The 23495-nt window shown below is 35.4% G+C and overlaps 1 protein-coding gene across 1 annotated transcript in view; it reads right to left on the bottom strand.

Annotated features, from left to right (window-relative positions):
* XRCC4 (X-ray repair cross complementing 4) overlaps positions 1–22719 on the bottom strand; it is a gene marked incomplete at its 5' end in the record, with an annotated part of 250536 nt that extends 227817 nt beyond the window's left edge. Inside the window, 2 exon segments of the mRNA NM_001280398.1 lie at positions 16434–16609; positions 22571–22719. Of these exon segments, the coding sequence (NP_001267327.1) occupies positions 16434–16609; positions 22571–22709 (315 nt within the window).
* Positions 22720–23495: the final 776 nt, after the last annotated feature.

Here is a 23495-nt window from a genome sequence, read left to right on the forward strand (position 1 = left end):
GCACCATTAGGCCCCATTTCCTCACACTGTTGAATTGGGGATTGTATTAGTCCGTTTTCATGCTGCTGATAAAGACATACACAAGACTGGGTAATTTATTTAAAAAAAAAAAAACAAAACAAAAACGGTTTAATGGACTCACAGCTCCACGTAGCTGTGAAGGCCCCAGAATCATGGCAGAAGGTGAAAGGCACATCTTACATGGCGGCAGGCAAGAGAGAATGAGAACCAAGTGAAAAGGGTATCACCTTATAAAAGCATCAGATCTCGTGAGACTTACTACCACAAAACAGTATGTGGGAAACTGCCCCCATAATTCAATTATCATCTACCAGGTCCCTCCCACAAGATGTGAAAATTATAGGAGCTACAATTCAAGATGAGATTTGGGTGGGGAAATAGCCAAACCATATCAGGGGTTAAGTTTTCCACACACAAATTTTGGGAGACATATTCAGACCATAGTATTCCACCCCTAGCCCCCCAAATTCATGTCCTTATAACACACAAAATACATCCATTCCATCCCAGTAGCCCCAAAAGTCTTTACTCATTTCAGCAGCAACACAAAAGTCTAAAGTCCAGAGGCTCATCTAAATCAGACATGGGTGAGACTCAAGGAACAATTAATCCTTAAGCAAATTTCCCTGTAAAATCAAACAGGTAAGTTTTGTCGCTCTAAAACACAATGCAGGCATAAGACAGGTATTTCTATTCCAAAAAGAGAAACAGGAAAAAAGAAGGGAGTTGCAAGTCCCAGAAATGTCTAAAGCCCAACAAGGCATACAATGTTAGACCATAAGGCTGGAGAATAATCTTATGTGGTTCCATGTCCCACCTTCCAGATACATTGGAAGGATTGAGTCTCTAAGATTTGGACATTCCTGCCCCCATGGCTTTGCTGGCACAGCCCACATTACAGCTCTCACACATTTAAAACCTATGCTTGTAAGCTTTGCCAGGCTGGCACTGCATACCGTGGCTCTTAGTTCTGGAGTATTCAGGTGGCCTTCTTCCCACAGCTCTACCAGGCATTGCAGTAGTGGAGAAGGGGGCTCTCAGTAGCAGCTTATACCCCACAGTTCCCCTGGGCATTGACTTTGTGGGGGCTCTGTGGCAGCCCCATCCCCATAGCAAGTCTCTGCCTGGGCCTTGAAGCTCTCTGCAACAGCCTTTAAACTGCATCTATTTGCAGATAACATCACTGTTTACAGAAAAAATTCTCAAAGAATCTTAAAAGCAAACAACAATAACAACAAAAAACCACCTAGAACAAATAAGGGAATTTAGAAAGTTTGGAGAATATACGGTTAACACAAAAGAAGTCAGTTGAATTTCTATTAATAGATACTCATAATGAGCCACTGTAAACTCAAATTAAAAATATAATACCACTTATAACAGTGCCAAAAAGACTGAAATACTTAGGCATAAATCTAACAAAACATGTATAGGATCTGTATGCTAAAAACTACAAAATTCTGATGCAAGATTTCAAAGTAAACCTATATAGACATACCATGTTGACAAACTCTATGACTCAATTTTTTTTAATAAATATAGTAAAACTGATTTTAAAAGTGTATGTGGAAAGGCAAAGTAAGTAAATAATCTAAAATAAAATTTTTAAAAAGAATAAAGTTGGAAGATTCACGTAACTCAATTTTTTTTTTTTTTTTTTTTTTGATGAGATGGAGTTTCACTCTTTTTGCCCAGGCTAGAGTGCAATGGCACAATCTCAGCTCACTGCAACCTCTGCCTCTCAGGTAGAAGCAATTCTCCTGTCTCAGCCTCCCAAGTAGCTCGGATTACAGGAATGCGCCACCACACCCGGCTAATTTTTTAATATTTAGTAGAGACAGAGCTTCACCATGTTATTCAGACTGGTTGTGAACTCCTGACCTCAGGTGATCCACCCGCCTCGGCCTCTCAAAGTGCTGGAATTACAGGCATGTGCCACGACGCCCAGCCCACATAACTCAACTTAAAGGGTAAGGATGTAGCTGCAGTAATTAAGACAGTGTGGTGTTGGTGGAGGGACAGACACATAGATCCATGAGGCAGCATAGAAAATACAAAAATAGACCCACTCAAGTCCAGTCAATGATTTTTAACGAAGATGCAAAAGCAATTCAATGGAGAGAGAAGAGTCTTTTCAACTAATGGTGTTAGAACAATTGACATTCATAGCCAAGAAAGTGAACCTCAACCTCATACTTTATACAAAAAGGAATTCAAAATAGATTATAGATATAAATGTAAAATACAGAACTACAAAACCTTTAAAAGAAACCATATTCAAAAATTTGTATGACATAGGGTTAAGGGAAGAGTCCTTAGACATGACACCAGAAGCAAAAGCATAGAAGAAAAATAGTCAACAAATTGGACTTCATCAAAAATAAAAGCTTTTGCTCTACATAAGACCCTGTTAATAAAATGATAAGACCAGCAAGAGACTAAAAGAAAATAGTTTCACATTACACATACAACAAAAACAAAAATACAATCAAAAAGGGGTAAAAGATTTGAACAAACCAACAAATGGGATACAGAGATGGCAAATAAACATATGAAAAGATTTTTCAGCACCTTGGCCATTAAAGAAATGTCCATTAAAGCCACAATAAGATACCATAACACACCTATTAGAATGGCTAAAGGCAAAAATTCTGACAAAACCAAGTGCTGATAAGAATGTAGATCTTATATATTTCTGGTAAGAATGTAAAATAGTACACCCATTTGGGAAAACAATGTAGCACTTGCTGATAAAGTTAAACACATACTTACCATACAGTCCTGCATTCACAATCCTAGATATTTATTTATCCTAGAGCAGGGGTCAGCAACCTGTTTCTAAAAGGGCGAAAGGTAAATATTTGAGTCATTACACACCATAGAGGACTCTGTTACAACTATTCAACTTTGCCATTGTAGCACAAAAGTACACACAGACAATATATAAGCATGCATGCATTCCAGTGAAACTTTATTTCCCAAAATGGGGAGCCAATTCACAGGCTATTGTTTGCCAACCCTTGTACTAAATAAATGAAAATTTATGCTCACATGGAAACCTGTACATGAATGTCCAAAGCAGCTTTCTAATAGCCAAAAAAGTGGAAACAACCTAAAGGTTTTTTTCAGTGAATAAATGAATAAACAAAGTGTGGTGCATCCATGGCATTCCATGAGGTAAGAATAGACTACTCAACAATAAAGAAAATGATCTACTGATACATTCAACGATTTGGTGGATCTCAAAAGTATTAGGGTCAGTGAAAAGCAGCCAATCTCAAAAGGATACATATTGTACAATTCTACTAATATTCTCAAAGTGACAAAACTACAGTGACAAACAGATCGGTGGCTACCAGGGATTATATTGGATGGATAGTCTGAATATAAAGGGGGTAACACAAGGGAATAAAGAGATTTCTTTGAGGTAATAAAAGAGTTCTGTACCCTGACTATGGTGGTAGTTACATGAATCCATATGTGGAACCAAATTCACATAACTATATGCCAAAACAACAACAAGAACAATAAAAACAGTGCACATAAAAACTGATAAAATCTGTGTACAGTCTGTAGTTTAGTTAATAATATTGTACCAAAGTCAATTTCCTGCTTTCAATAATGTACTACAGTTATATATTGTTATCATCGGGAAAGCTGAGTGAAGGGTACACAGGACCTCTGTGTATTACTGTTGAAACTTTTCGAGTCTAAAGTTATTTCAAAATGAAAAGTTAAAAAAGTAAGTTAGCTGTTAAAAGTAAAAAATATCAATGTAACAATAACTGTGAAGTGTATAAGATATGTAGAAGTAAAATGTATGACCACAATAGCATAAGCTCATAAAAGGAGAAATGAAAGTATGGTGCCATAATATCTGTGAAGTAGTATATCACTTCAATGTAGACTGTGATAAGGTAAAGATGTATGCTATAAACCCTAAAGCAAACATAAAAATAGCATAAAGATGAGTTATAGATAACAAGATAACTAAAAAGATAAAAGAATGATAAAAAATACTTAACCCAAAATAAAACAGAGAGGAACAAGTAAATAAAATAAAGATGGAACAAACAGAGATAGTAGATTTTTAAACCACCATTTTTTATGTAATTGTCAATAATTACATAAAACATAAATGGCCTAAACATCCCAATGGAAAAACACAGATTGATAGACTGGATTAAAAAAACATCACCCAACTATACACTTCCTAAAAGAAATCTAATTTACATAAAGAGAAAAATAATTAAAAGCAAAAGGATGAAAAAATATTCCACGTGGATTCCAATCAAAAGAAAACTGGAGGAGTATAAGAACATGCATAAAGTAGATTTTCAGGACAAATAACATCAATAGAATTAGAGGGTCATTTCATAGTGAAAAAGAGGTCAGCTTATCAAGAGAGCATGTCAAAGCTTAATGTTTTACACCTAATTAACAAAGACTCAAAATACATGAAGTAATGTCTGATATTACTTCAAGGAGAAGTAAGACAAATATAGAATTACAGTTCTTGATTTTAATACATTATCAGTCACTTTTAAAAGAAGTAGACAGAAAATAAGCAAGAATACAGAAAACTTAACACCACCAACCAACCTGATCTAATTAATTCCTAAAAATTAATACCCAAACATCTAATAACACCCAAAAATAGCAAATGAATAATTCTTTCAAGTGCATATAAAACATTGAACAAAGGTTACATTCAGTGCCATAATACAAGTCCCAATAAATTTAAAGGGATTCAAGTCACATAAAGTTGTCTAACAACAATGGACCTAAATTAAAAACCAGTATTGGCACGATATCTGTAATATCAAACAAAATTGAAAACAAAATTACAAACTACTAATTAATTCAAGGGTGAGGACTAAAATGAAAAGGGAAATTAGGAAATACTTTAAATGAAAATGAAAACACAACATACCAAAATGTGAGGAATGAAGTTATTCCAAATGAAGCATTTGGAATAAAATTTAGATCCTAAATTGTATATCAGAAAAAAGGAAAGTTTTAATTCAGTGACCTCACTTTCTGCTTCAAAGTGATACACCTAATATAAAATGCATAAGATCTATAATTTGAAAACTACAAACAATTGCTGAGTAATTGATGAGATCTAAATCAAGATTTATAAATTCAACACTACTGACATTCTGGATCAGATAATTTTTGGGGTGGAGGGAAGCTCTGCACCTTATAGAATACTTAGCAACATCCTTGCCTTCTTCCCATTGGATGCCTGTTAGGAGCTGCTGGCCGTGACAATCAAAAATGTCTTCAGATATTGCCAAGTGACCCTAGATGAGCAAAATCTCCCCTGGGTAGGAAACACTCACCTAAATATATGGATGTATTATATTTATGAGTCAGAAGGCTTAATATGGTTAAGATGTCAATTCTGTAGATCCAATGCATTCTCAATTAAGATTCCAGCAGACTTGTTTGGAAAAATTGAGAAACTGATTCTACATCTCATAAAAATATTTGAAATAATAGATAACTAAAGCAAATTCAAAAATAACAAAGTTGAAGAAGTTATACTACATGATTTCACCTGATTTCATGATTTATTATAAGCCTAAGTAATCAAGACAGATTATGGCTGGCACAGAGCTAAACAAATAGATTGATGGGGCAGTATAGAGTCCCAATATAGACCAATACATACATGGTTAATTGATTTTCAACAAAGTGCAAGAAAAATTCAGCAGGGAATTCAATAAATGGTGCTAGAATGACTAAATATTCATATAAAAAATGAACTTCAACCCATACCTTAAAGTATGTACAAAAATTAACTCAAAATGTATCACAGACTCTAAATGTAAAATCTAAAACTATAGCGCTCATGCATGAAAGCGTAAGTCTGCAACAAGTTAGGCAAAAATGCATTAGAAGTGATCTCAAAGCATGGTTAATAAAAGAAAAAAAAGTAAGTTCCTCAAAGTTAAGAAATTATCTGCTTCTCCCACAAACTTGGAGAAAGTATTTGCAAATTGTGTATCTGTTAAGGATATGAAGAGTTCTTCAAAACTCAGTAAGAAAATAAGCAACCCAAATAAAACAAATGTGAAAGATTTAAACAAATATGTCACTATAGAAGATATATAGATGGCAAATAATATCATTAGACATTAGGGAAATGCTAATTTAAAATATGAGACATGGTCACACACCCACTAAAATGTCTAAAATGAAAAATCTGACCATACCAAGTAATGACAAGGATGTGGAGAAACTGGAACTCATATACTGATGATGGGAATGTAAAATAGTACGAACTCTATGGAACACTGTTGGGCAGTTTCTTAAAAAGCTAAACATATGCCTACCATATAACCCAACTATTCTACTCCTATATATTATTCAAATAAAACATATGTCCATACAAAGATTTAAATGTTCATAGCAGCTTTATTGGTTATAGTCCAAAACTGGAAGCAACCCAAATGTCCACCAACTGGTGAATGCATAAACAAATTGGGGTGTATCCATAAAATGGAACACCACTCAGCAGGAAAAAAAGAATAAATTATTACAACTTACAACAACATGGAAGAATCGCAAAACAATTACGCTGAATAAAAGAAACCAGACCGAAAAAAGAAGTACATACTGTATGGTTAAATGTATGGATGATGTAAACCAATCTATAATGACAGAAATCTAATCAGTGGTTTTCTGGGGACTGAGTGAAGAGGGAAAGAGGGAGAAAGGAATTATGATGGGTACTAAAACATTTGGGCAGGTTGAGGATTTATCATCTTGATTATCGTGACAGTTCCATGGGTATGTACACATTTTAAAATTTACCCAGTTGTATACTTTCTATATGCACATTTTATAAACTAATTGTATCACAATAAAGTTGTTAAAAATTAAAACATACCCACAAAAAGATTTAGACATGAATGTATATAGCTGCTTTATTCACGTCAGCCCACAACTTGAAATCACCAGATATTCATCAAAAAGTAAAAGTGGTATATCGATACAATGGAATACTACTCAGCAATGGAAGGAATGAAATGCTGATATACAGCACACAATGAGACATCTCAAAAATGTTATACTATGCAAATAAAGTTATGAGCCAGAATACACACTGCATAGTTCCATTCACATGAAATTCTAAAACATGGAAAGCTGATCTATAACGAAAGAAAGCAGCCCAATGGCTGCCTGGGGCCTTGAGAGTAGGTAGGGTTGGGAGAAGAAAACAGGTAGTTGGGAGCCTGACTGCAAAGAGGCTTGAAAGTGCTTTTATGAATACTGAAAACTGTATACTCACCATAAGTACATTTAATTGTTTGTAAATTATCCCTAAACAAATTTTTTAAAAAACTGATTTGGGATTCATAAAACAGCGGCCTGAATTCTATCCTAGCTTAGCTTACTACCTCTGTTTTCCTTAGCAACTCACTTATACTTTCAGCATGTATTGCTTCATGTATAAACAGTGACAATACCAAGTGCGCTTGATGAAGTATGAGATTGCATGCTGAAGTAGATTAACTGAAAATAAGCAAATATTAACATTGTTAAATTGAAATGTCCTTTTACAACATAGTTTTTACATGCTATTTTCTACTTCTGTTTTTTAATTTTGTTTGTTTGTTTTTGTTTCTGTTATTGTTTTTTTTTTGTGAGACAAGGTCTCACTCTGTCTCTGTCACCCAGGCTGGACAGGCTGCAGTGCACTGGCACAACCTTAGCTTATCTCACTGCAGCCTCAAACTCCTCAGCTAAAGTTATTCTCCCACCTCAGCCTCCTAAGTAGCTGGGACTACAGGCATGTCCCACCATGCCCAGCTAATTTACTTTTTTCTTTTTGGTAGAGAGAAGGGTCCCACTATATTGTACAGGCTGGTCTTGAACTCCTGGCCTCAAGGGATCCTCCCACATTGGCCTTCCAAAGTGCTGGGATTACAGGCATGAGCCACTATGCCATGCCTACTTCTGCTCTGTTCTTATGCTAAGTTGTTCCTTTTCTGAACAAAAAAGTTAAGATATAATGACTTTAAAATATTTATTATTGAAGCAAACATTTTAAATAAAGGCAGAAAAATATGAAGCAAGAAAGAAAATGGGTCCACAAACAAAAAACAGTATAACTAAACACTGATATTTTTGTTTTTCAAATTATAAAATTTAATATATGGCTTAGCTAGAAAACGTATACTTTTAATGGGATTTCTTCACCACTTACATTACTTAGTCCTCACATTCCAAAAAGATCACAAAATTATATAGTGTTCAGTATCAAAATGGCACATGTACACAAATACTTTTATCACCAAAATAAAGAATACTATGATTTCCTTTTCAGGCATTCAAACAACACATCTGCAACCCATATTCCCACAGACCTGAAAGTCATTACTATTTTTGACAAAATCTTTGGCAGAATACACAATAAATGCTACAATTCTGATATTTCATCTGGAAATAGCCCTTTGAATTCAGAGTCCCTCAAACCACAGGGACACATGGCAATAATATAGGATTTTGGACTGCTGTTTTTAAAAAGAACTCTGGATGTTTATTTTGGCAAACTGGTTTTACCTCATTTTCATATATTTGAGAAATGTCAATTAAATAATGGTGGGAAGGCTGTCTGAAACTTAGAATGGATTTTCCACTAAAAAATAAATAAAACTTCTAAAATATAGTAAGATACAGAGTAGGATACTTACTTTATCCTTTAAAATATACTTACTTTATGTTGTAACATTTCTTAAATTGAAATATGACTGAAACCCTTATTTGTAATGAAATACTAAACAAACATCCTTGCAACAAAAACAGCAAAGCCTTCTGAATGATATTTCAATCTTCCCTGAATGTTAAATGCATAGATTGCTAGTTGACCGTTGATATCCATCTTCCAGTTTTTACACAGTAATGAAAACTTCTGTGCACAAGACACAGCTGAAGATCACATTTCACAGATTCCCTTGCAGCTAGGTGAAGCCATGTGACTACATTCTGGCCAATGGGACGTGAGCAAAAGGAATGTATCAAATTTGGGAGTGACTGTCTTAAAGAAAAAGCACATATTATTTCCTGTCTCTTTAACTGGGTCCTGCTGCCTCAAAGGTGAACATAATAGTAAAACTAGACAAGTCATCTTGGACTATGAAATAAAAACTACCTGTTAAAAATTACAAAGTAGACTGTTGGGCACACTGACTCATGCCTGTAATCCAGTGCTTTGGGAGACTGAGGTAGGAGGTTCTTGTGAGCCTAAGTGTCAGAGGTTACAGTGAGCTATGATCACATCACTGTACTCCAGACTAGGCAAAAAAGTGTGACCCTGTCTCAATTAAAGAAAAAAAAAAAAAAAGCCAAGGGAACATGATCAAAGAAGCCTGTGTCTCCAATATCATAAAGCCATTATATTAACCCAGGATTGCCTATTTGGATTTTTATATCACTGAAAAATAAACCTCTATGCTATTTAAGTAGTAGGGGAAATGAGGGTAAAGAAATAGAAGTAGACTTTGCATTAATTCTACTAGAGACTTGTAGCAAATTCTAGAGTTTTAGATATTCACTATATACGTGTGTGTGTGTGTGTGTGTGGAGATGTATATACATACACATATATATATGTATTAAATCATGTTTAATTTTTCTTCAAACCTCATAGCTTCCTTCACTGGGGAACAACAAAAATACATGAACACAGGGAGGGGCACAATGCATACTGGGGCTGGTCAGGGGGTCCAGGCAAGGGGAGAGCACCAGGAAAAATAGTTAATGCATGCTGGGCTTACTACCTAAGTGATGGCTTGATAAGTGCAGCAAACCACCATGGCACACGTCTACCTATGTAACAAACCTACACATCCTGCACATGTATCCCAGAACTTAAAATAAAATTAAATTAATTTTTTTAAAAAGACATATCCTTATAGCCAAAATGTTTATATATACATACATACATATACACACACACACACACACACACACACACATATATATGTAGCTCTACAATATGTTAGCTAAGCTGGAATTAATCTAAGAAATCACTTAAAAATTGCACAGATGAAAAAACAGAATCATGAGGAAATTAGGGTTAAATGACTAGCCCAAGGTTATTCTTATCAAAAATAATTGTTTTTCTTTGACTCATAAATGAATATTTTTCTAAAGAAACAGAGTGAGATATGAAAGCAAAAAAGGAAGATGAATACATTATTCATTAAGATGCATTGTTAGCATGACAAAGTCTGTATGGCAAAATCAGGATAAATTGTTAAAGGTAGAGGGAAAACAGTGGCCCAAAGCACACAAATGATCTCTTGTGTGAGTGACAGTCCTTGTGCTGAAGAGATGAGGAGTTCCAAATGCTGGCACTATAGTATGCTTTCAACCAGAACAATCTACTGTTAAATGAAGAGCACTAAGGCAGGAAGGGTCACATGGGTTCGCACTCTATGGAGAAAAGAAATTAGCGTGTAGCTGTTCGCCCAACATTTATTCAAATGAGAATGAAGCTAAAATAAAAGGATCTATGTTATCTATAAAGAAAAGCCAATTAAAGCCTAAGGGAAGTTTTGGGAGGATAAGCTCAAAAGCAATCTCATGAAAATTGCTGACCCACTGCTCCCAAAACATGAGTATAAATATTGACAAACAAGCTAAAAATTTTAAATATTTCACTACATTAGAAATTGGTAATTCTGGCTGGGCACAGTGACTCATGCCTATAATCCCAGCACTTTGGGAGGCCGAGGCAGGCGGATCACTTGAGGTCAGGAGTTCGAGACCAGCCTGGCCCATATGGCACAACCCCGTCTCTACTAAAAATACAAAAATCAGCTCGGCATGGTGACATGCACCTGTAATCCCAGCTACTCAGGAGACTGAGGCAGGAGAATCACTTGAACCTGGGAGGCAGAGGTTGCAGTGAGCTGAGATTGCACCATTGCACTCCAGCCTGGGTGACAGAGTGAGGCTCCATCTCAAAAAAAAAAAAAAAAAAGAGAGAGAGAGAAATTGGTAATTCTTTCACTCAGACAAAACATAAGACAGTATTTTCAAAATATCAGGTATTTTTGAATACTAAAATAGTGGTTACTTCCTTTTAAGAAAAAAAGAAAATTTGTTATAAATGTAAATTTCAAACAATTCTTATATGTTAGATATTCAAAATGTTCAAATTGCACAGTGAACACACAATTAGATACACAAAATTTCTTGAACTGATGGCAATAAATGCCTGAAACCCTGACTCCCAGAGGTATGCATCTGGGAGCAAGTCTTTGTCACGGAGGAGCAACCTTACATTAAGAAACAACAGAATTCACAACTTTTTTAGTTGAATTTATGTTCATTCTTTTCCTTTCTTCTAAGTTTAGGAGGTCATTTTTGGCAACAATCAGATGTTTGTATCATCAAGAAAAGGATTACAAACTCCTTCTCAATTTTTAGGTCATCCAAGCAAAATTAGCTTTAAAAAAGTATTCTGTCTGCCATGTTTCCCATTGTCTGCAGATTTTTTTTTGCCAGCAGATGAATTTACAAGACATTGTCACTCTGAAATCAGTTTGCAGAAGCACATCCTGAATACTGGAAGACTCCCATGACACCTTGGCCAAATGAACTTGTGATCTCTCAGCTGCATCCATCCACTGAAAGTTTTACCTCATCTAAATATCCAAAATATCTCTCAAGCCAAGCCATGTATAAACTCCTCCTTGTCAAGCCGTTCTGAGAATATTCTTTCTCATAAACAAATAAATAAATGAATAAATAAGGAGACAGATATTTAGACTGCAATGTAGTGCTTTAAGACATTCTCTGGGGAACCAGCATACTTTTTGCATTGCTGGTAATCTTTCAGGCTGCTTCCATTACTTGTGAACACTTGTTGAAAAGGTAGTACCTGTAGTTCAAGATGCTGGCTCTGATAAAGTTGTTTACTTTCAGGGTGGTAAGCAAAAATCTTTCAGGATTATTATGAGTCTTTGATGTTGATATATGCCAAACCAACTGTAGAAGACATGAATCAAGAGGACTTAAAGCTCTTTCTTCATAGAAAGAGTAAAACCTGATGTATTGCCAGTCATGGCAAGTACTCCATCCAGGCTGATATGGTTTGGCTGTGTCCCCACCCAAATCTCATCTTGTTTTTTTGTTTGTTTGTTTGTTTGTTTGTTTTTTGAGACAGAGTTTCACACTTGTTGCCCAGGCTGAAGTGCAATGGCGTGATCTTGGCTCACCGCAACCTCCGCCTTCCGGGTTCAAGCCATTCTCCTGCCTCAGCCTCCCAAGTAGCTGGAATTACAGGTATGTGCCACCATGCACGGCTAATTTTGTATTCTTAGTAGAGACAGGGTTTCTCCATGTTGGTCAGGCTGGTCTGGAACTCCCAACCTCAGGTGATCTGCCCATCTCAGCCTCCCAAAGTGCTGGGACTACAGGCATGAGCCACCGCACCCAGCCTAAATCTCATCTTGAATTGTAGCTCCCATAATTCCCACATGTTGTAAGACAAACATGGTGGGAGGTAATCGAATCATGGGGGTGGGTCTTTCCTGTGCTGTTCTCATGAAAGTGAATAAGTCTCATGAGATCTAAAGGTTTTATAAAGGGGAGCTCCCCTGCACATGCTCTCTTGCCTGCCACCATGTAAGACGTAACTTTGTTCCTCCTTCTCTTTCTGCCATGATTATGAGGCCTCCCCAGCCATGTGGAACTGTGAATCATTTAAACCTCTTTCCTTTATAAACTACCCAGCCTCGGGTATGTCTTTATTAGCAGTGTAAGAACAGACTAATACAGTAAATTGGTACCGGTAGACTGGAGTGCTGCCATAAAGGTACCCGAAAATGTGAAAGAAACTTCGGAACTGGGTAACAGGCAGAGATTGGAACAGTTTGGAGGGCTCAAAAGAAGACAGGAAAATGTGGGAAAGTTTGGAACTTCCTAGAGACTTGAGGGCTCAGAAGACAGGAAGATGTGAAAAAGTTTGGAATTTCCTAGAGAATTGTTGAATGGCTTGGAACAAAATGCTAATACAGACAACAAAGTCCAGGCTTAGGTGGTCTCAGATGGACATGAGGAACTTGTTGGGAACTAAAGGTCACTCTTGCTATGCAAAGAGACTGGGGGCATTTTGCCCCTTCCCCAGAGATCTGTGGAACTTTCAACTTGAGAGAAATGACTTAGGGTATCTAGCAGAAGAAATTTCTAACAGCAAAGCATTCAACAGGAAGCAGACCATAAAAGTTTGGAAAATTTGCAGCCTGGCGATGCAATAGAAAAGAAAAACCCATATTCGGGGGAAAAATTCAAGCCTGCTGCAGAAATTTGCATAAGTAATAAGGAGCCAAATGTTAATCACCAAGACAATGGGGGAAATGTCTCCGAGGCATGTCACAGATGTTCACAGGAGCCCCTCCCATTATAGGCTCCAGAGGCCTAGGGGGTAAAAACGGTTTCCTGGGCCAGGTCCAGGCCCCCATTGCAGCATGCAGCCTAGGGACTTGGTTCCCTGCATCCCAGTCACTCCAGCAGTCGCTAAAACAGGCAAAGGTACAGATCGGGCTGTGCTTCAGAGGGTACAAGTCCCAAGTCTTGGCAGCTTCCATATGGTGTTGAGCCTGCGAGTGCACAGAAGCCAAGAATTGAGGTTTGGGAACCTCTGCCTAGATTTCAGATGATGTATAGAAATGTCTGCGCTGGGTGTGGTGGCTCACGCCTGTAATCCCAGCATTTTGGGAGGCTGAGGCGGGCGGATCACGAGGTCAGGAGATTGAGACCATCTTGACTAACATGGTGAAACCCCGTCTCTACTAAAAATACAAAAAATTAGCTGGGCATGGTGGCGGACGCCTATAGTCCCAGCTACTTGGGAGGCTGAGGCAGGAGAATGGCATGAACCCGGGAGGCGGAGCTTGCAGTGAGCGGAGATGGAGATCACGCCATTGCACTCCAACCTGGGTGACACAGAGAGACTCCATCTCAAAAAAAAAAAAAAGAAAGAAATGTTTGGATGTCCAGGCAGAAGTTTGCTGCAGGGGCAGGGCCCTCATGAAGAACCTCTGCTAGGGCAGTATAGAAGGGAAATGTGGGGTTGGAGCCCCTATACAGAGTCCCCACTGGGGCACTGCCTAGTGAAGCTATAAGATTAGGGCCACTTTCCTGCAGACCCCAGAATGGTAGATCCACCGACAGCTTGCACTGTGCCCCTGGGAAAGCCACAGACACTCAATGCCAGCCCATGAAAGCAGCCAGGAAGGGAGCTGTACCCTGCAAAGCCACAGGGGTGGAGCTGCTCAAGGTTGTGGGAGTCCGCCTCTTGCATTAGCATCACCTGGATGTGAGATATGGAGTCAAAGGAGATCATTTTGGAACTTTAAGGTTTCATGACTGCCCTATTGGATTTCGAACTTGCATGGCACCTGCAGCCTCTTTGTTTTGGCCAATTTCTCCCATTTGAAATGGGTTTATTTACCCAATGCCTGTACCCTCATTGTATCTGGGAAGTAACTAACTTGTTTATGATGTTACAAGCTCATAGGTAGAAGGAACTTGCCTTGTCTCAGATGAGACTTTGGACTGTGGACTTCTGAGTTAATGCTGAAATGAGTTAAGACTCTGGGGGACTGTTGGGAAGGAATGATTGGTTTTGAAATGTGAGGACATGAGATTTGGGAGGGGCTGGGCAGAATGATATGGTTTGGCTGTGTCTCCACCCAAATCTCATCTTCAATTGTAGTTCTCATAATTCTCAAGTGTTATGAGAGGGACCCAGCAGGAGGTAACTGAATCCTGAATGAGGGGTCTTTCCTGTGTTGTTCTCATGATAGTGAATAAGTCTCATGAGATCTAATGATTTTATAAAGGGGAGTTCCCCTGCACATGTTCTCTTGCCTGCCACCATGTAAGATGTGACTTTGCTCCTCTTTTGCTTTCCACCATGATTGTGAGGCCTCCCCAGCCATATGGAACTGTGAGTCAATTAAATCTTTTTCCTTTATAAATTACCCAGCCTTGGGTATGTCTTTATTAGCAGTGTGAGAACAGATTAATATACATGCCAACTGTACCAAGCCCCGTCTTTTAGCATGTCAAAAATTTCAAAAGCCTTTCAGCTTTCTAAAATGTACCTCACTAATTTGGAATTTATTATGTATCAATATGTGTGAAACAGATAAAAACTAGAAAATCGCTACACAAAATAATGCTAGTTGTTACATGCAAATGTTTAGTGAATGGGAAATGGCATTAATCCTAATTTGGCAATGATCTGCTTTAAAATATTAGAAGAGTCTGCACTTCTGTAACATATAATATCATCCGATTGAGCTTGGGCCACAGGAAAGAACACTTACAATAAATAACAAAATTGTAGTAGCTAGTTCCAACCTTCTTACTGAACCTATTTTAAATTACCATTTTAAGAAATTCAGCATATTGAAACTTATATAAATTGGCAGCTAATTAGAAAAAGTATGTTTATTTTAAATATAAATTACTAAGGCTAGTTTCTCTGCATTATTCCCTACACGATAATATAAATTTATAATGATTCCATTTGTTTCTACAAATGTTTCTCTAATTAATGAAATCTCTTTAATTATTCTGAATTTAAAAGGTTGTTTTAAAAGAATTTCCTAAACTCAGTTGAGCACTAAAACAAATTCTCAATAGATTTCTGTTAACTTAATGTAGCAAACATTTCCTTCCCTCTCCTTCAGAAATGATAGATCTCATATATGACTGAAAACCACTGGTTAAAAAAACAAATTCAGTATCTATTAAACTTAGGTAAAATATACAAATAATTAGTGCCAGACTTCAATAAATAAACCACCTGCCTTGATCTGAATTGGTGCAGGAACTGAGCAGAATAAGTAGCAGATACTCCTGTTTGCAAAGCTTAGGCTTCAAGTTATTTCTATTTTAATATTTTTCAATCTGACAATATAAAGTATCCTTAATCCTTACTATGCATTTTTAAATTTCAAATATACTCTAGTAAAGTAGAAAATAAGTCATAATTATTCTATATTCAAAGATATATTATTTTATTTCTTAAAATCAATATTTCACAAAACTTTTTTCAATAAGACCTGTCACGATGGCCTAAAACTTCTGATCTCACCTTTTTCAAGATTATTCTTTTGTATAATTAACTCTGTAATACTTTAAAATTTTTCAAGCATTAAAAACTAAATACATTTTCCAATAATTATTTTTCAATATTCATTAATATATTTAATGACTTTAGCTTTGAAGCATTCTTCTAATTCGGAAACCAAGTACTTTTCAAGCTTTTGCTTCTGAGGTGTTCTGGGAATAATATAGTAGTTACTTAAATTTAAATATAATTCCTCAATAAATGCTCTGACATTTTACTATGTAACATTTTGGAAAGTTTTACTTACTGAGACATCTTTCAGGTTTTTCTCAAAGAAGAAATAACAAGACTCTTTAGAAAAATTAAACGTGTATACATCAGCTGGTCCTGCTCCTGACAACAATGCTTTTCTCAGTTCACCAACATATTTCCCTTTTTCCATTGCCATGTCATCAGCTTCTTGGGAAATCTCTGATTCAGAAACTATGGGAAATATTAAGGAAAGTTTTAAAATGAAAAGTAAATGACTACACATGAGAAAATATTAGTTTATCTGTTAGTACTAATTTATCACATGTAACAGAAATTCAAACAACAAATAAAATCAATCCCTATACTACACATTTTTAAATCAAATTATTCCTTTTTACTGAACTAGCAATTTTTGAGAAATGCATTAATTTAGACTCACATCTCGTGAAATACATTAAACCCTTGACATTCTTTCTCTGTCCTCAGATGAAACGCATTGTAAATTATTACAGAAACTCCCACTTAGTGTAACTGCTCTTAGGTCAAAGCCAGATAATTTCCTACAATGAATAATAAGTTCAGTATTTTATAACATCTTTCTTCCCTGCATCAAAGATTCAATAGCCTATACTGTGTTTCTCACTCATATGGGCAGAGTAAAACAAAAGCAAAAGTGGAGCTCACTTTTCTCATATCATGTGCCAACAACAGAAAATATGGATGAAAGGAGATGATAAGGAAAGAATGGGAAGGAAACTAAAATGTACGAGCATCTCCTCTGCAACACATACTATACTAGAGACCGCTTCCAATTCTCTTATCTAGGTATTTTTAAAGCTGATGTTTTACTATCATTGAGATTTTTGTTTCAATAATTATATTTTCAATTCTAGATATTATCTTTGTTCCTTTGTCATTATATCCTGTTCTTATCCTACCCTTCTTTTAAATATTTAAATAAACGTATTTGAAGATCTCTTTCATTTCTGTATTTATGTGTGGCTCCTGGGGTATAAATTATGTTTCTTCTATCTGTGGAAAAATTCTTGTTTTACTTGTTTTCCTTTCATGCTTTGTAACATTTGAGTGCAGCTCACCTCTAGCCAAAGTGGCAAGTGCTCTGGGAAGAAGTGGTCTTAAATGAAGGTTGCTGGTTTGCCTTTCTGGGAGTCATTACAAGTTTTATCAGTTTGGGACTAGTTTTGAAAGTTAATTTCTCACCTCGATTTTTACATTTGAGGCAAAGTGTTCCATTTTAAACCTCCCATCCACAAATAACACAGGTTTAGGGTTCTGATTTTTCTTGAGACTTTTATTCACTCATAGTCCTTAGGGATTGTTCTGTTTTTATGCTGCATCCTCCGGACAGAGAGTAGTAGTTTTTTTAAAAGATTATTTTATTAACAGCATATATTTTCCAGGTTCCTTTCTTTATGCTGAGAGCTCAACTCCAATTCCCTAAGAGGTCTGAAGCCTCAACATTCTACCTCACTCAAACATTATACTCACTGTCATCTAGAAATATATCTAGTTCAGATATTCCATGAATCTACAAGTAAGCTTTAATTCCCATCAATTACTTTGGTTTTGAAATACCTCTTCAAACATGGTGTCTGAGGTTTTCCCTTTCTTACACTCAAAAGTGGCAATGGGTCTGCATACTTGTTTGTTTTTAAAATTACAAGATTCAATCTCGTATTTGTTGGAATGTGTGTGTGGTTGGATGGTTTCCTGTGTTAATTTAGGCTATCACAGTAATGATAAAAGTCCCATATGGTTATATAATTTCATACTTATGCATTACACTTATCTATTTTAATTCCTTATAAAACTGAAAAACATATTATTTTCATTTTGCAAAAGAGAAAACTGAGGCTCACAGAGATCAAGTAATGGTCTAGGGTGATGTAGTAGGTAACTGGTGAAGCTGGGATTAATACTCATATCTCTCTGCATGTTTTATTTTGAGGTGAAGCAGAGACATGAAACATTGGATAAATTATTTCCATCCATAATTTTGAAAAACAACATTAGTATAAAATATTACAGAATATAAGGAAATCATGATTAAAGAATCCCTAAAATGGAACACACATTTTCATACCTTTGGTCTCTATGCTATCAAGTGTCTGGAAGACCCATGACAGTTAATGAAAAAGGGAGTCTTGCAAGGTACCAATATTTTTATATGATCAATTTTTGATAACAAGTTTTGATAATAAAATATGATTCTCATAAGTCACACAACCTTTGGAAGGAGGTAAGAATAAAAATAGCTTATATTCATATATTAACAGCTTCTAAAACGCTTTCACATTTTCTCTATTGGAAGTGGACACATTTAATATGATCATCACTATCAAACCTATTGATCTTTCAAATGCCCTAGTAGCTCTTCTAAAAAAAACAAAGAAGATAAATGCTTCTTATTTAAGGAATAATTTCATATTTTGTGTTTGCATTATGTTAAAAAGTAACTACCTAACTTTAACTCACCAATACCTAGGAAGAACAGTTATTTCACAGAGAAATTTGTAGATGCCATCTTTAATGCGGCCATAGAAAAACTTGAAGAAAACACAAAAGAAAACAGAGAACATCTATTTAAAAAGCATCTAGTTAAAAGTATTCTAAATTTCATTAAAATGAAAAGATACCTGTCTGAAAATATGTAATCATTCATTCATTCCAAAAATGCTAGCCTGTGGAGCTCAAATTCAAGTGCTAATATCTTAGACAACATTTTAGATATCTGTCAGTTATCATCCTAGATATCCTCTTATTTTCCTCTCCTAATAAATACTGTGCTGATTATTATGGAATATTTAATTTTTGAAGGAGAAAAAAACATATGAAAGGAAATTAATTATGTAAAACAGGTATTTCTTCAAAAATGTACTTGAAAAATTCCTATAAAAGTAAACATGGAAATCTGACTGCCTACATAGGGCTTCAATCCTAAAAAACCAACCTGGTCACCAGTTTTGAATTCTGTGCCAAGAACATCTGGAAAAAGTATAGCTGTAAGCACGCGATGCTCTAAAACTTCAGTGACCAAGTATAAAGGCAATGGAAATAATAAAATTCAGCAAGAATGCAACTGAACCACATAATAAGGCATAAAACATGAGCAGGCCAACATGACCAAAAAACAAGGAACTGGTAGGAGTCAGACTGAGACTCACTTTAACACTGAAAAGCATCACTTTTGCAGTGTTTATAGGTAGATGAAGATGTAAGTCAGGAAAGAAGATTTTTTTTTCCTTCAGATACCTATATATAACTAGCCAAAAGCCTGCACACATCCTAAGCTTGTACTGGAGCTCAGAAGACATACAGTCTTATCATACCATTAGGATTCTAGTTGGTATTGCATCATAAACCCATTTCACTGCTTGATTTATTAAAATCCTCTTTCCACTGAGTTCTGTCACTATTTCCATATAGGTCAAAAAATATTTACACTCAAGATAATTATAAGTGGATCTAATTAGTGGATAATAAAACAATTAGTAAAGTTTAATTTACTCTTTAATAAACTTCAAACTACTCCAGAGATGGGTGATATAAGTTTCCTACTGCCAACAGGAATTCTTATGAAAGTCAGAGTCATCGATCATTAACCTACTTTGTGACTTAACCCTGTGATATAACCGCCTGTAATACTGATGTGATGATAGACCACATGATAATTAGATAATTGGACCTCAAAAACATTCATTAGATAAAACATTGCTAATGGAAATCAGTGAGTTTAGTGTGGGGGAGATTAAAAGAAAACTTACATCCTTTTAATTTCACTCAAATAAAAAGAGAAAAAAAATTGTCCAAATTGAAGGTTGCAGTAATCAAAATGTTGAACAAAAAAAAACAGGATGAGGTATCGGAAGGAAATCCATTTCCATGTTTCAATTATTTAATTGTTTCAATGTCCTTAGTGATGTTATTGTCTACATGTAAAGTACCAGATCACATTTACGGAATAAGCCTTAACTAAACATGGGCACAGTGTTATATTATTTGATTTCCTATTTTGTCCCTGATATGTAAACAAGAAAACAGAAATGAATGAAGGCATAAAACACATGAGAGATTTAAACACTATTAGATATTTTTGAAAATAAAATGACCACATAGTGCACTATAAAATTTTCTGTTTTAAAGCTTGTTTGGTACAGGAGGCCAAAATGGTAACAATCCACCAGAGAATACATAAGTTTGATATCACATTTTTGTCACACTAAATTCCACTAGCTAAAAAATAAATGGTAGAATATACTGCAGTTATGACAAATGTCAACAATAAGTAAATATAAAACTAGAGTTTTCATTCAAAAACATGCTAACTCTAAAATGAACAATTTATTTTCTTTTTTCGCAGACCAGTTTTATATATTTGAGACATCCTTTCATTCTTTCAATCAAAAAAGTATTCATTGAGAATGTATTTCGTAGGTACTGGTCTAGATAATTGCAAAGAGTGTTGACAAACCAAATGTGTCTCTTACCCTCAGTATAAATCAGTACCATCTAGTGAAATGATAATTCATGTTAATATTATTAAGAATGATGCCAGCACAATTGTATGATATAAACGAAATGTTCCATAAATGTAAGGTTAACTTACATTTCTGGTTAAATTAAGAGATAAGAGTTAATGGAGTGTTCTTTTTTCCCCCAATACTTAATGATTAAAAAATTTCAAATAACGTATTATCACTGATTTTTATCTTGGTGAATGAGGCTTATGGACTAGATTAGAATTCAGCCTCTTCCTTTGATAATTAAGGCTCCTGAAACACCTTAAGGTCATCTGTCTGACAACAATTTAGTATACGGAACACGCCATTTGCCAATTAGAAATACCTAAAGTTATAAATACAGTATTCCTTACATACAAGCAACCATTTCCCCTAGGACTTGCTTCCAAGCTGTGTTGTTAGAACTGCTCTTCTTACCCAGATGACCAGCATTAATCTATTGCCCTTGTCTTTAGCCTTATACACTCTTCACCCTAAAACAAGAAATATTGTCTTCTGGATATAATCTCTCTGGCATACATAAAACTAAGCTGACAAATCTTCTACTCTTGAACTGCAACAACCAATCTGATTTCTGCTTTCTCTTACAGATAAATGTGTAGCTTAAATAGATATCATAATAAGTACTGCAAATATTACCCCTGAAAATTCTTTATTTTACAGGAATCCCTACATCAACATTACCTGTTCTGTGTCAAAAAAGACAATTTTTTTGAAACTCTGTAAGTATAAATTCAATTTGACTGTGTTGTATAACATAATTTATAATGCTCAAGAAAGAAACAAAATTTTACAATGTATTGTAATTTTAAAGACAATATAATAATCATGGTAACAAATTCTAGAGAAATATTTCTAAAGTTAATAGAAGATATAAATAGTATGTAAATTAACATGTAAAAATTATCTTACAGAAAACATTATGCACAACATAACTCTAGAAAAGACTTTTGCATAATTATAAAAATAGTTCTTTAAATCTTTCAATAAGATACTTTAGAAGAGTATTAAAACTTCGTATATAAGGAAAATATAAAGCTACATATTTTTACTTTATATCCACCATGTTCCATACATGATTTGAGGGTCATTAGCATTTTTAAAATATTATCACCAAAGAGTTAAAAAAATCTATTTCCTAAAATCACAGCCAAGATCCTAAATGTGGGTGTGAACCTTGCATTACAAATTTTTAGACTCTGGTCCTGTTTTGTTACAAATGTAATACATGCTCACTGGGGAAAATAAATAAATAAATAACCCACCACTACCCCATTGCCCCAAGGCAACACATACCCATTTACCTAACCAATCTCCTTCCTCTGCCCCAGACTTCTTCCCTGGGGTCCTGAGAAAAGATGTATTTAGAAAGTACCATTTATATTTTCTATAAAGAGGTCATTTTAAAACTCTGAACAAATCTAAGTTACTAAGATTCAAATGGTAACCGGAATTTTCTAGGACACATGTTTGTTTTTCTATTACTATTAAATATAGAAAGTGGCATTAAATATTACAAACCTGTGTATAAATTTGACAGCAATAGCAAGTAAAATTAATATCAGTTTTACCCAGTATCTATTGGAAAAGTATCCCTGAAGACTGAAGAATAGCACACTTAAATTTTACTTTTAAAAACTTTTAGTATTACCTGTCCCAGTCCATGCTGAATGACCATCAGTAAGTGTAATAACAAAACCAGATTCCAGTGTTTTCTCCCAAGATACTTGTAGAAAATGAGTTATATTGGGTTCAGAAGCAAGATGGATTCTGCTTATTTTTCTCTCCATTTCTTAATACCTGTAATGGGAGAATACAATTAATATTTTTAAAAGAAACTGTAACTCAAATAATGTTTTTTGTACTGGCCTCTCAGCTACACAAACACCAAGGAAATAAGAAAATAAGCAAAACAAAAAAACTGTATAATAGGTTCAACCATTAGATTCAACCATTAAATTCAGTAAATAATAATTCAGTAAATTCATAGTTTTCTTCAATATTAATTCACAATTTTTACAGATGAGAAAAGCAGAGGCCCATAGATGGAAAATGATTTGTCCAAGTAATGAAGATAAAAATTATCATCTCAGCTGGGCGCGATGTCTCACATCGGTAATCCCAGCACTTTGGGAGGCCAAGACGGGCAGATTGCCTGAGGTCAGGAGTTCAAGACCAGTCTGGCCAACATGGTGAAACCCCGTCTCTACTAAAAAAAACAAAAAATTATCATCTCAACAATATGCTGAGTAAATTTTACCACTTCTTTTCCCCCAGATTCAATAGGCTCTTTTTCTACCACAAAAGAAATGGTTGCAAGAACTTGTGAGAATGACCTGGAACTGATCTCACTACTGAAATATTACAGTAATTAGAAAGGATAAAATTGACCAAGTATCTTAGTCTCTGTCTGGAGACACTGTCTGGAATGAAAAAGTTGAGTAAGCATAATTCAATGGGGGAAAAAAAATCTCACAACCCAACAGCTGACAGTATCCAGTCATGCCTTGTCTAAGACAGAGATGACCAGGCTCAGTGACTGAAACACCCTATCCACTGAGACAGGGGCACTCTGT

This window comes from Pan troglodytes, chromosome 4 (genome assembly GCF_028858775.2).
Source record: "Pan troglodytes isolate AG18354 chromosome 4, NHGRI_mPanTro3-v2.0_pri, whole genome shotgun sequence".
Taxonomy (NCBI): domain Eukaryota; kingdom Metazoa; phylum Chordata; class Mammalia; order Primates; family Hominidae; genus Pan; species Pan troglodytes.